The 13465-nt window shown below is 43.5% G+C and overlaps 1 protein-coding gene across 1 annotated transcript in view; it reads left to right on the top strand.

The window, feature by feature from the left end:
- The window catches only part of FRAS1 (Fraser extracellular matrix complex subunit 1), a 319392-nt gene that overhangs the window by 153896 nt on the left and 152031 nt on the right, over nucleotides 1-13465 (top strand). The window contains exon 16 of the mRNA XM_050945248.1: nucleotides 10474-10617. Within this exon, the coding sequence (XP_050801205.1) occupies nucleotides 10474-10617 (144 nt within the window). The remainder of the gene's footprint in view (nucleotides 1-10473; nucleotides 10618-13465) is intronic.

The raw sequence follows: 13465 nt of genomic DNA on the forward strand, positions 1-13465 counted from the left end.
CCTCAGTTGATGTAAATTGGTGCAGAGGATCTGACCCGAAAAAGGGAAAAGATCTGTGAGAACAGATTACCTAGTCCATCCTCCTGCCTTTGCAGGACTGCTCTCTGCAGTATATGAACAAGCCACAAAGATTCAGTTTTGCTTCATCACTTTTTTTGAAGAAGATCTAATCTAAAACTAAAAAGAACATTTGACTGAATTGGTTTGATGGGGTGGGTTTTTTTTCCCCTGCTCTAATAATGAGGTTTGTTTTTCTGTAAAAGAGAAAAGCCATTAAGGAACAAGGGAAATTGAAAATCAGTAAGGAGGCTTATTCAGATAACTAACTGCATGATTAATATTCACGGGATCAGTGAGAGACAGCGGTAGAGCAGAATGACACTTGGAGTCTGCTGTGCTGAGATGAGACAGAAATGAATAAGAAAAAGGCTGAGAGAAGAAAAGTCAAGAGAGTGAAAGAAGAATGACCTCTGCCCTGAAAAGCAAGACCGATGAAGGACTTGCAGTCTTCAGTGCCCCCATTCTTTCTTTTCCCTGCAACTTAATTATGCACATTTTCAGGATTAATGCTCCCTTAAAAGTCTAGACAGAACTCAGGCGTTGCTGCTTTGATCTATCCAAATGAGAATATTGAAATATGTAACCTGATTGTAACAGACAAAGCCTACATCATACCAAAGTGCTTGGATTTTTATTAATGACTCTCTAGACTCTTTATTAATGGTTCTTTAGATTATCTTACGTATAGAAGCTTATCTCTTGAGAACAGAGATCTCAGTATTGCTAAATAGAATTACTACAGGTAGCTAGCACTACCTTGCAATGAACTGTTCAGTTTACGAGTCATTTAGATCTACAGTGCAGAATTGTTGAAAACATCTTATATCTTTCAGAAGTCAGGCAACTATTTCTCAAATAATTCCATGTATTTCTTTTATGACGCTGTTAGCGTTAATCTCTTGCAGTCACAAAACGGTTTGTGATCTTCACACCTGCAGTGATGCCGATGAGATTTCTGAGACATCTTTTGAGAAACTTTAAATGAATTTTTACTCTGAATTGTGACCAACTGAAAGGGTGTTAAATGGCTAAGTGCAGGAAGCACTATGCTTTTGTCTAGGAGCTTCAATGAAACATGTCAGTTATGCCACATTTACTAGTGGGTTCCGGGCAGACTCATACTAATCTTGAATGCAGCAGAGCATAGATGCTTTTATAAAAGCATGGGTTTCTTTTCCTCAAGGAAGCCAGTGCTTTGCAAGAGTTCTTTTCTCTTAAAATCATGGAGCATGGCTCAGCTCTGTTCTACACCAGTTTTATACTGCTGGGACTCCTAAACCTAGAGTAGCAGAGGTGAATCAAACCCCTTTAACTTAGCAGCATTGGAATGCTCCTAATTTAGCAGTGAAGTGAAACCAAAATTTGCAAAAGACCCATCCATCCATGAAGAATTAAGTGAACATGCGGGAGGGGCCCCCCTTTTCCCTCTTGAAATATAAAGAAACAAAACTGAGAATACTAGACTGTGGGAAGGCTCCTTGAAGTTTATAATATAGTCCTGAAAAATCAACAGGGAAAAGATTTTCACCACCCATGTTGTCCTCTGTTACCCCATTTATATATAATAAGCAAATTATTGATGCCTGTAATGTTATAAGCCAATCAGTGATCATTGATGGTGCCCTAGTTATCGCCATTGCTATGTTGTAGAAGGAAGTTTAGTGGCATAAGCAAGGGTTTGGAAGTCAGGAGATCCGAGTTTCATGATCAGCTCTTGACACAGGTTTGCTGTATGACTGTGAGCGAGTCTCATGAGCCTACAGCGTCTAGTGGGTTTGAGTGCCTTGATTTTTGGGTATCAAGGTGAAGATACCTGAAAGGGGCCTGATTTTCTGAGTGTGGGTGCTTAATGCTTCCTAAAAATCAGGCTTCTTTAATGTATCTCCAGTTGGACATCCAAAAATGGAGGTCGGTGAGCTCACTGGTGACTTTGAAAAGTTGGATCATTTACATCTCAGTTTCCCCTCTGTAAAATGGAGAAAGCATATTTCCCTGCTGCACCTCATGGTGTTGTTATCAGCAAATCTTTCTGTGATGGGGGTTGTGGGTTTCTTAGGACATCTTGTTGGGTTTGGGGGCTGCTTAAGGAACAGGGCTGATGTAGTATTGTCAGTTGGGATTTGGCCTTGGTTATGTCCAAATCTATGTCCACGTGTATAGTGTAGGACAGCCAGGGCTGGCTCCAGGCACCAGCTAAAGAGGCAGGTGCTTGGGGCAGCCAATACCAAGGGGCGGCCCTCTGGCCGCTATTGGGGCAGCACGTCCGGGTCTTCGGTGGTGATTCGATGGCAGGTCACTCAGTCCCTCTAGGAGCGAAGGACCCGCTGCTGAATTGCCACCGAAGAGTGGAGCTGCGTGATCGCACTGCCGCCTGTTTTTTGTTGTTTTTTTTGCCGCTTGGGGCAGCAGAAAACCTGGAGCCGGTCCTGAGGATAGCTTCAGTTCCAAGGAAAATTAACGTCTAGGGTCAAACTTTCAGCTGAGTTTTTAACCCACCCTACGTTTGTGTGCTTGCAAGTTAGCAGACACAGTTACCTGCATGCCGAGCTTATGGCTCGCTGTCACTTGGGCTGATGAAAATAGGCGCATAGAAGCAGTAAGTACTATCATGGGATGAGGCAAGCACTCCTAAAGTGGTTCAAAAGACCCTGGCAGATTTACGGTGATGCTGAAAGCTCATTGGCTCAATGGGAGCATCAGGGGGAAGACGATGCCTTTGGGAGTGCCAGGTTGGGAGGGTCCCAGAGCCTGGGCTCCAGCCAAAGCCAGGAGTCTACACAGCAATGAAACAGCCCTGCAGCTTGAGCCCTGCGAGCCCGAGTCAGCAGGTACAGGCCAGCCACAGGTTTCTCTTTGCTGTGTAGATATATCTATGGGGTCCTTACACCCTCTCCCTGCAGGGCCAGGCACACCGTGAGCCTTCATAATGATATATTTGTGTCACCACTTGTGACGATAAAGGACAAAAAACCAAATTAGCAGGTCTATATCCTGACATCTTGGAGTCACTGAAAATGGCTTTGTTTGCATAATCCCTGCTTTCAAAATCAGCAATGTCTACAACCTTCCACTTCTTACCCCCAAACAAAATCTTTCCTATCCTCTTTCCCCACCCCCAGCCTTCTTTCGTCCCATAATTTTTTGCAGGGTGGGGTGAGAAGATGGGTGTTATAGCAGCTGGAGGGTGATTTGGTGGGCACTCAGAGAGAATCTGTGCACTCGACATTTGCTGGGTCTCTTTAGAGAACAAAGATATATGCTGTGGAAGACAAGTTAAAGGATAAGGGATCATATACTATCAATGAAAAAATGGAACAGAATTTGTCTTCTAGATGGAACCAGCTCTCTGCAAAACAAAATGTTTAAACTAAGCAGAGGAATAGGCCATTTAGAATACAGAAAGCCCCTTTGGCTTCTGGCCCAACCCTGTAGGGTCCTCATGTGATGGGTTGGACCCCCCCGTTCAGGATGCCACCTGATATACTGGGGTCCCACTGAGCCTGCCCATTCCACCAGCCTGAGCTTCCTCATCCTGTCCTTGCTGTGCCAGGCCCTCAAGCCTTCTCTAGCACACACGCAAGTAAGGCCACACCCTGCTGCAGACACAGACTGAAATCAGCTGTGTGTGGGAAGATTCAGCTTGGGGATTTACCCAGCACTCCCGTAAACCCAAAATAATATTGTCTTGCACTGTATAGAGAGATCTATAGTGCGCAAGCTCATACAGATCATCCCCTACCTCAATCTGGAGGGAGATATGCACAGCCTTTCCACCTCGTTCCCCAGATATAAATTGTACAAAGCGCTTTATAGAAAACAAAGACAAATTTATTAATGACAAAAGACAGATTTTAAGTGATTATAAGGGATAGAAAACAGATCAAAGCAGGTTACTGAGCAAATAGAACAAAACATGCAAGCTAGGCTTAATACATTACAGAAATTGGCTGCAAATAGTAATTTCTGACCCTAATTGTTGTTTTATGCAGGTTGCAGAGTTTCTTGAAGGTAAACTGTGCTGCTTGCAGCTTAAATCTCCAGCTATTCCTTTCACAGGTTGACCATTCTCAGCATGGGTCCCAGTCCTTCTCCCTAGATCAGTCTTCCAGCAGTCATCCTGGGCGGGGATTCTGTGAAGAACCGGAGACCCTGATTAACTCACTCTCCAGGCTTTAATAGAATTTACATATGGTGGGAATCTTTTGTTTCCCAGTCTGACCTCTCTTAATGAAAAAACACTGAAAGCCCAAGATGGGGGCCTAGTACCAGGTGACACAATTACTTGACCCTGTAATGTCAAAGCAGCAACCCAGGAAGTGTCTCAGGAAGGTGGGAGATTAGTATCTTCAAAGTCTTATTGTTCTTCCTAGTGGCCCATTCAGGCTGATTGTTTACTGTCTGGTAGGCGTTTCCCAGATGCAAATGCTTTTGCAATTGATGCAGAGTTTATATTCCTAACTTCAGATACAGCAATGATACATGCATAAAAAATAGGCTAATCATATTTGGTAAATCAAAACCTTTCGGCTGATATCTCACAAGACCCATTTTGCACCCAATACATCTTAGTTATGCCCTATTCCTATCATAAGCATATTTCTATGAAGAATATGGGTGTGATGTGACACCTCACTTCTTTCTATTTGGTTCCAGGACACATGTCCTCTCTCCCCTGTCCCCATGCATGCTCTGCATTCCAGCCTGCCTTACAAGCAACACCACCAATCAGTTACCTCTAGAAAGAGCTGAGCTGAGCAAAGCCAGGTGGTCTGAGATTGCTTTCCAGCAACCACATAGTTTCTATTGATGCACTTTCCTTTAGTGTTTAAGTTAATGTAGACAAACAGGACAAAGATATCATGGGGATATCAACAGCTGTTGCATTTTTAAAACAGCACCTCTCAGGGCATGTAGGCAAAGAGAAATTGCCTGATGCCTATCACTGTGGGCATGAGAGCGAAAGTTTATATATGAGCACAAATTGGGCCATATTTGATATTCATTGGGAGACCTGCAGCTGATACCCTATGCAGGTGCTGCTTCTTTGAATATGGAAGTGGATGGGTTTTGCTGTCAGCCATGTTAGCAGAGCCTCAGTCCAGCACCAGCATGCATGGTAGACCTGACAGCTGTAGCAGTGCATTTAAAGGAGGCCAAGCTAATCACTGTCTTTCCTGGTAAATACTTTGTTCAGTGGAGCCACCTGAGAAAGTTACTCATTAACCCTATCTGAACAATTAGCTTCGCTGCCAGTGCTAACCTGGCTGAAATGAATTGAGAGCCTCAGAGGTTTGATTCAGAGAAGCCCGTGAGTGTTCGCTAGCTTATTGGATCTGTAGTTTCGATTCTTTTTCTTTCCCTCCCTTCTTTCAGCCCCCACCAGTCTGCCCTTTGTCATCCTCATCCTCCTCTTCCCCCTCAGACTCTTCAAGCTATTGGTCCCTGATCCTTCCTTTGTCCCTCCTCCAAGGTCAGCTCTCTGGCTTGTATTGAGAGTCTGCAGAACTTCTCTTTCCTTCCCTGACTTCCAATGGCCTTGACCCCAAAAGGTTCCATGCTCGTGGCGCTATCCTGCCAAATTCATTGCATCTTCTCTGTAGGTCTGACAGCCTCTGCTGAGCTGTTTGTTATTGTCAGGTCTCTCTCTCAGGCTTCGCTAGATCAGAGATAACTCAGAAGTCATCGCACCCCCGAGAAAGATAAAATGTGAAGACAACATCTGCCTTAGTAAAGGCTTCCAGAGCTGCTGAGATCCTGCACTGGCTTTGCAGGATCATTGCCAAAGGCAGGGGAGGCAACTGGGAATCGGAGCAAGATGGAGAAGGGGGAATACTTAACCAAATGGATCTGACCTTCGAATAGTGCTGGTTTGCATCCACCTCTGGCCTGAGCAGAGATCTGCCTGATTTCCAATGAAGTGTTCTGCATCCTGCCTGCCCTAACCTCACGCTGTCTAAAACATGCCCATCCTGTTCCAATACTTTCCTCTTATTGCCTGGGTTCAAAGTGAAACTGCCAATGACTGTAGTGAGTTTCGCTTTGTGGATAGGGTTTGGTGCAGTTGTCAGGGTTCCCTTCCTACTCTGAACTCTGGGGTACAGATGTGGGGACCCATATAAAAGACCCCCTAAGCTTATTTCTCCAGCTTAGGCTAAAAACTTCCCCAAGGCACAAATCCTTCCTTGTCCTTGGATGAGTACTGCTGCCATCGCCAAGTGATTTCAACAAACTTTCAGGGAGAGCCACTTGGAGCCCTACTTCCCCCAAAATTTCCCTTCAAGCCCCTACACCCCCTTTCCTGGGGAGACTAGAAAATAATATCCTAACCAATTGGTTACAAAGTGAGCACAGATCAACCCCCCTGGGTCTTTAGGACACTGAAAATAATCAGGTTCTTAAAAGAAGTTTATTTAAAAAAAGATAAAAGAATCACCTCTGTAAAATCAGGATGGAAGATAACTTTACAGGGTAACATAGATTCAAAACACAGAGGATTTGCCCTCTAGGCAAAACTTTAAAGTTACAAAAACAGGGATAAACCTCCCTGTTAGCACAGGGAAAATTCACAAACTAAAACAAAAGATAACCTAACACATTTCCTTTCTATTACTTACAATTTGTAATCTTAGAGACCTTTAGTTCAGGTCTGGCTTTGGGAGATGTATTTTCCCTGCCCTAATTCCTTGCTGATCCAGAGAGAACAACAAAAGAACACAAAACAAAAACATTCCCCCACAGATTTGAAAGTATCTTCTCCCCTCATTGGTCCTTTTGGTCAGGTGCCAACCAGGTTACTTGAGCTTCTTAACCCTTTACAGGTAAAGAAGGGATTTTATGCTACCCATAGCTGTATGTTTATGACAGCTGTAAATGATGGTGAAAAATAGTCACTGATTCAGAGCAATCTTAATTGTCCTGACTGATCTGGGCTCAGAACAACAACATATGCTTTAAGGCAGGCAAATGCAGGGACCTACATTAAGGAGCAGAGAACGTAGGCCATGCTTACAGGATGGGGAGCGTATTTTGGAAATTGGAGGGTGTTCAGAGAAGTATTACACGAAGGATTCAAGGTCTGGAAAACCTCCTTTAGGATCTTCTATCCTGCCATGGCTACTGCAGCCTTCTCTTCTCTGAGATCTTCAAACCACAATTTGAGGACTTCTATAACTCAGACATAGGTTAGGGTTTTGTTACAGGAGTGGGTGGGTGAGATTCTGTGGCCTGCGTTGTGCAGGAGGTCGGACTAGATGATCATAATGGTCCCTTCTGACCTTAAAGTCTGAGCTCCATCCATATACCATGTTGAAGAGAAAGTTGAGAGGGGACTCAATAACAATCTGTAAGAACCTACAAAGGAAGAACATATCTGATTTTAGGGGGCTCTTGAATGTAGCATAACAAAATCCAATGGCTGGAACTTGAAGCTAGAAAAGTTGAAATTGGAAATCAGATACAACTTTCTGTCAGTGAGGGGAATTAACCACTGGTTAATGTTGCCAAGGGAAGTGGTAAATTTATCATCATTTGCAATGTTTAAATTGAGCCTGGATGTCTGCTCTAATTTGATCACAAGTTTATGGGCTTGATAATGTTCACATGTGAAATGGAATAATTGCCCTCTCCATGGGAATTACTGGTGAAATGTTATGACCTGTGCTCTGATCTCTTCTGGCTTATAATGTGTGACTGAGACTGCCCGTAATGCTCTGGAGAAATTGGGACAGAGAAAGGGAGGAGGAATGAGGCAAGAAGAAACAGGAGAGGAGAAGATGTGGAAGAGAGCAGCAAATTGCAAGGGAACAGAAGGGGAAGAGAGAAAAGGGTGGGAAGAAAAGCAACAGCTCGTAGGAAGGGATGATAGAGGAGGAAGGAGGGTCTAGTGAACAAAGCACTGGACTTGGACTCAGGAATGTTAGGTTCAATTCTTGTGTGACCGCGGGAAAGTCACTTAGTCTCTCTGGACCTCAGTTCCCCATCTGCTCGCTGTGGGTAATAGCACTGCCCTACCTCATGGGGTTGAGAGGGGAGGTTGTGAGGGTAAAATCCCTTAATGGTCGGGAGCTGTTCAGCTGCTATGGTGATATATATGCTCCAACTCGTTAATAAAACAAACACGACAGGGAAGAATGCTGTGTACTCCAGCAGATAAAAGAGGAATTAAAAAAAGTTGGAACAGAGCGACGGAGTGTAGGGGGTTAAGTGACCTCTTATTTCTGTGGAAATGAACGTGTTTAAAGTCAGTGGCAGCCATCTACTTTGCTCTCTAGTTGCAGTATCCTCTCCTTCGTTCTGTCCTCACTTGCTCTGCAAAAGTTAGGTGTGTTCTGCTTTTACTGGAAACGAGCCTATTCTCATCTATTCTGGGGCAGATCCCTGCAAAGGATGGGTCTGTGCTTTTTTTTTCTTCTCTTCTATCCCTACTTTAAATAAATGTGCATTAGACCAGGGGTTGGCAGCCTTTCAGAAGTGCTGTGCCGAGTGTTCATTTATTCACTTTAATTTAAGATTTCCCTTGCTGGTAATACATTTTAACGTTTTTAGAAGGTTTTTTCTATAAGTCTATAATATATAACTAAACTATTGTTGTATGTAAAGTAAATAAGGTTTTTAAAATGTTTAAGAAGCTTCATTTAAAATTAAATTAAAATGCAGAGCCCCTTGGACTGGTGGCCAGGGCCCGGGCAGTGTGAGTGCCACTGAAAATCAGTTCGCTTGCCGCTTTTGGCACATGTGCCATAGGTTGCCTACCCCTGCATTAGATAATGAAATTTAAGCTCCCCGGCGTGGATCATTTATTCCCTTGTGAGTTGTTATTGTTACCTCCTGATTTTTGCATGTTATACAGTCTGGGTACCATAATTGCAACTCCTTCTGTGTTAGAAATGGCTTTCGTATACCATTTGAATTTCTGAATGCAAGTGCTGCTGAGATGATGTGAACATCACTGCAGAACCTCCTGTACAACCACACAGGAGGATTGCATCTTACTTTACAAATGGCAAATGCAGTTGTGTTTTCCTGAGAGGTGGGTTTCATGAATGTTTGCATGTTCAGGACATACGCCTTTAGGATTCTGTTTCACCCCACCTTCCACAGGGCGGGAATACAAGCATAGACATGGCTTGTGAAACTATAAAGTTGAGAAAATCTTTAGAACATATATGGGTGTAATCAGGAAAAAAAAACCTAATTCTGAAAGTGCTGTAATTTGCACAGGCTGTGTGAGTACTGGCAGCATGATTTAACATGATGTAACAGCCACACAAATACCATGAAAGGCTAACCAGGGTGGGCTCGATTTTCCTCTCGATTAAACTCAGAGTCTCAAAGTGAGTTGGGTCTCACAGCTATGTAGGAGAGCAGAATTTAGCCCCATACAGTCATTCATTTCTTTGCAAAAAAATTAGTATGTTGAAAGGTTGCGCTAGTGCTGTGCAGGTACTAGTTAGTATCTTCTTCTGCTCAAGAGAGAACATAGCCATTGCCTGAATGGTGTATGTATGTAATATACTGCAGGAATATCCAGACAATTACTGGATGCTGGCCTTGGTGCAGAGTTTGCCCGAAGATAAAGATATTAGCCTGCTCATTATAATTGGGGCATTTCCATTCTCTTCTTTTGGCCATATAAGGAAAAAGATTCACAGTGCACAATGTACACTTCAATGGGAACCTGACACAAGGAGACAGTTTCAACCTGTCCCTATGAATTACTAGTTCCCAGCAAACTATGATTATATGGCATAATTCCTTCCCCGTTCAGACAGAATCATTCGGGGCGGGGGGGGGGAGGTGGAGTTCAGCAGCTCATAGCCCCCAATATAGAGTTTTTGGAGGGAGTAAAAGTCATTTTCAGAAGGGTGGCCTTTTTTTTTTTTTTTTTTGCAGGAACAATTTGCTTAGGACCCCTCCCCACACACACACTCCCTTTGCAATCAGATCCTAATAGATGGACCTTTGCACTCTCATGTCGTTCCACTGATGTGTCAGTGGGTCCTTGCAAGAGTCTGCCTGCAAAGATCTGGTGGTTTTGTTCACCTGTAATGCAGGGCAGATTGTTTCCACCTAGTACCATGAAACGCAAATCCTGGTCCATGCTATACCAGTACATATATTTTACAATAATCAAAGTTGCTCCTCTAAGTGTCTGACTGTAGCTGCAGGCACTATTCTAATTTGCACTTAGCTATTTTGCAGATGCAAAATTGGGATGTAAATGGAGTCCCCCAAAAGCATGACTAGCCCAGATGAAAATACCAAACTCAACACACCAGTGATTTTTAAAAGCACAAAAAGCCTATGTTATTTTAGGAGTGAAAGTGCAAATATGCAAATTGCTACAAAACTCATTTTTAAAAACTCAGTGGCAATGTGGTTGTTCATTGACTTGTTAAATCTTTTTGCTTTCAGCTTGTCACGAGTCCTGCTCTGCATGCTGGGGGTCTGCTGAGAACAACTGCTTGGCCTGCAAGGATGGGTCTCACGTTTTAAATGCCGGGCTCTGTGTGGCCAGCTGTGGTCACGGGTTTTATATGAAGAATGGAATTTGCAATGGTAAATCCCTGTTTCTCTTTTCTTTGACATGAACTTTGCCCATGCATGACAGAAGGGAATCAATATCTTGTGTAGCCAGCCAGCAAACAGGATTGTAGATAAATATCTGAGAGACCAGACACACCTATTCCATAAATATTTAGTGAGAAATGCTGCTACTTGTTTATAAGATTACTGGCTCATTTAAAATTATCAGATGCTGAAAGGTTTAAGGCTGTTTTGTTCACTGAGCAGCATGAAAGCAAAAATGAGATGATCCTTCGTGCTTGACAAATCCACTTGACAGTGGAAAGAGAGATGACTTTTACCAGCAGATTTCTTGAAGTTGTCCAGTAATCCACAGCTCAGTGGCTAAACAATGCCTGTGGCCCAGGGAAGTCTTTTGGAAGGACAGAGAGAAAGAGAAGGAAAGGGGGCAACGAATGTAAGTCTTTTAGAGACTGGTAGAGCTGGTCATGAGCTAATGAGAAAAAACGCAGGAGTTTCCAGACTGGATCAGACCCAAGGTCCATCTAGTGCACTAACCTGTCTCTGACAGTGGTCACTACCAGCTGCTTCAGAGGAGGTGAGACAAACTCTTTAGTAGTCAGATGAGGGATAATCTGTCCTTCATAAGAGTTTCTGATGTCCCATCTACCTGAAGGAAATTGGCACTGGTGTGATGATGTGGTCGTTGTTGCACTGTATAAATCCCGAAAGTAGGCGTGCTGCCTCAGCTAACCCAGTAACTCGCCAAAGTGAGATGAACTGTGGCAAACTCATGTATGTTAGGGTCTTGCTCTGCTTCGATGTAGTTCATCATCATTTGCATAGTGCAAAGCACCATAGCGTCACATCACAATGAACAGTACGATCACAACATGCAGGAGTCGTTGTCCAGCAATCTTCTGCTTTTTTCACAGTCTTCACACAGCCTTAAACAGTGTACCCTACTGCCTCCCAGCCAGCCAGCCACATCGTCAAACCACTGTCACTGTGGGTGTCCCCTTCCCCTGGCATTTGACACCAATCGCTGCAAACCTTGCTCTGGCAATCTTCCTCTGCTCATCCAACCCACATCCCCCAAACTCTCATTTTTCTCGTCTGATAGTCTGGACGATATCAGCTATCACTCCAGTTATGCTGTAAATTCGGGTGATTACCTCGTTAGTCATGTGTGAGGTATAGCTAATGTGCAGCTGTTACCTGTAGCATTTCAATTCGAAGGCAGAAAGCTTCTTCGATGTCTGTTTTCTTAGCGTCCATATTTCAGACACACATAGGCAGAAGACTGCAGCCATTTCATTTTATACTTTATGGTAATACCTTTGCTTCTCCAAATGTGGTTGAATGTTGCTAGAGCAGCAACCATGAATCCAATTCTATGTCTGGGATGTCTAAGTGCTCAGCATTCCTTGTAATCAATCTACCCAGCTCTTTGGAGTGCTCAGCACACTCCAGTGCCTCCTCAGATTTGGGTAGGAATATCTTCGCCTTTTCAACAGACTTAGATGTCACCCTTCTCTTTTCATACGATCTCTTTATATCTAATTTCTCTGCCTCCCTCGCTGCCCTTTCTAGAAATTTTTGCACCTCTTCTTGTGACCATCCAATCAGGACAATATCAATATGATTGGCGAAACACAGATAACTAATTGTTTGCCAGCATGTATACTTTCCTGTAGGTTTCCATCAGTGGCTCTTCTTACGATTTCTTCAAGATAACCCTTGAAAAGGGTCGGGAATAGCATGCAGCCTTGCCTGACTCCTATCCTCAGGTCAAACCCCAACTGCTTTACTCATACCCTGCAAACACTGAAGCCGTTGTGCTGACGTAGAGCTTTTGTATCAGCTGTATTACATTTTCACCAACTCTGACGGGCCGCAGAATTGCCCAAAGAGGCTTGTGCCATCTGCTTCAGCAAAATCCATGAGGACATGGACTGCCTTCCCACCATTTCCTAGCCATAGCTTGCATAGCACATGCAGATTGAATATTTGCTCCACCGTACCTCTTTTGCGTCTAAATCCAGCTTGTTCTGCAGATAGAAAATTCTCTCTTAGGCGTTCTCTTCAGGATGGTTCTCGGCATTATTTTGCTAGAGCATATCGATAATGAGATTGTGCAATAATTTCCATAAACAGCCGGGTTCCTGTTTTTATGAACAGGAACCATCAGGGACTGTGTCCAAATCATGGTCCATATTCTAGACGCCCAAATCACAAGCTTATGGGATGTCTGTATGAGTGTCTCTCCATCACTTTTAATTGGTTCTGCTTATATGTTATCTCTGTAATTACACCTCTGCAGATATCCTTAGTAATGCTTATGTGTTATGAAGAAAACCCTCCGAATGCAAATTAATGTCTGCTGCATGCAGAGAATGTGAAAGAGAGCTGTGTTCTTTCCACCTTCCATTCATCTCGATGGGGTGTTAACTCTCAAGTCTTTTTCTGATGGAAAATGAAAATTGTAGACATTGCTAAGAATTTATCCGGGCAAGGAGCAGATGGGACATAGGCCTATTTTTTTCAAATCTACAGTTCCTGAGAAGAGGAGACCTTTAGGATTTTCAGCGTCTCCAGAGGCCATGTCTCGCTGATTCTTTACTGACAGTTTTCCACTGTTGTTGTAATATGAGTGCATCCACTGGTGATAGCAGTAGTGAGCGCACTAGTGCAGAGCAGCTGCTGCTGTTTCTACTATGGTGTCACTCTGAATTCCACTAGTTCTTTAGGGCAATTAGAGATCTGTTCTGTCTTCTTTCATATACGCTACGAGGCATGCAGTGAAAGGCAAGAGGAAGGATTTAATATACTGTAACATTTGAAAGTGTCTGTAACAAGCAAGGAGCTGGGCATGGCTATA

The sequence above is a fragment of the Gopherus flavomarginatus genome, chromosome 3 (assembly GCF_025201925.1).
Source record: "Gopherus flavomarginatus isolate rGopFla2 chromosome 3, rGopFla2.mat.asm, whole genome shotgun sequence".
NCBI classification, from domain to species: domain Eukaryota; kingdom Metazoa; phylum Chordata; order Testudines; family Testudinidae; genus Gopherus; species Gopherus flavomarginatus.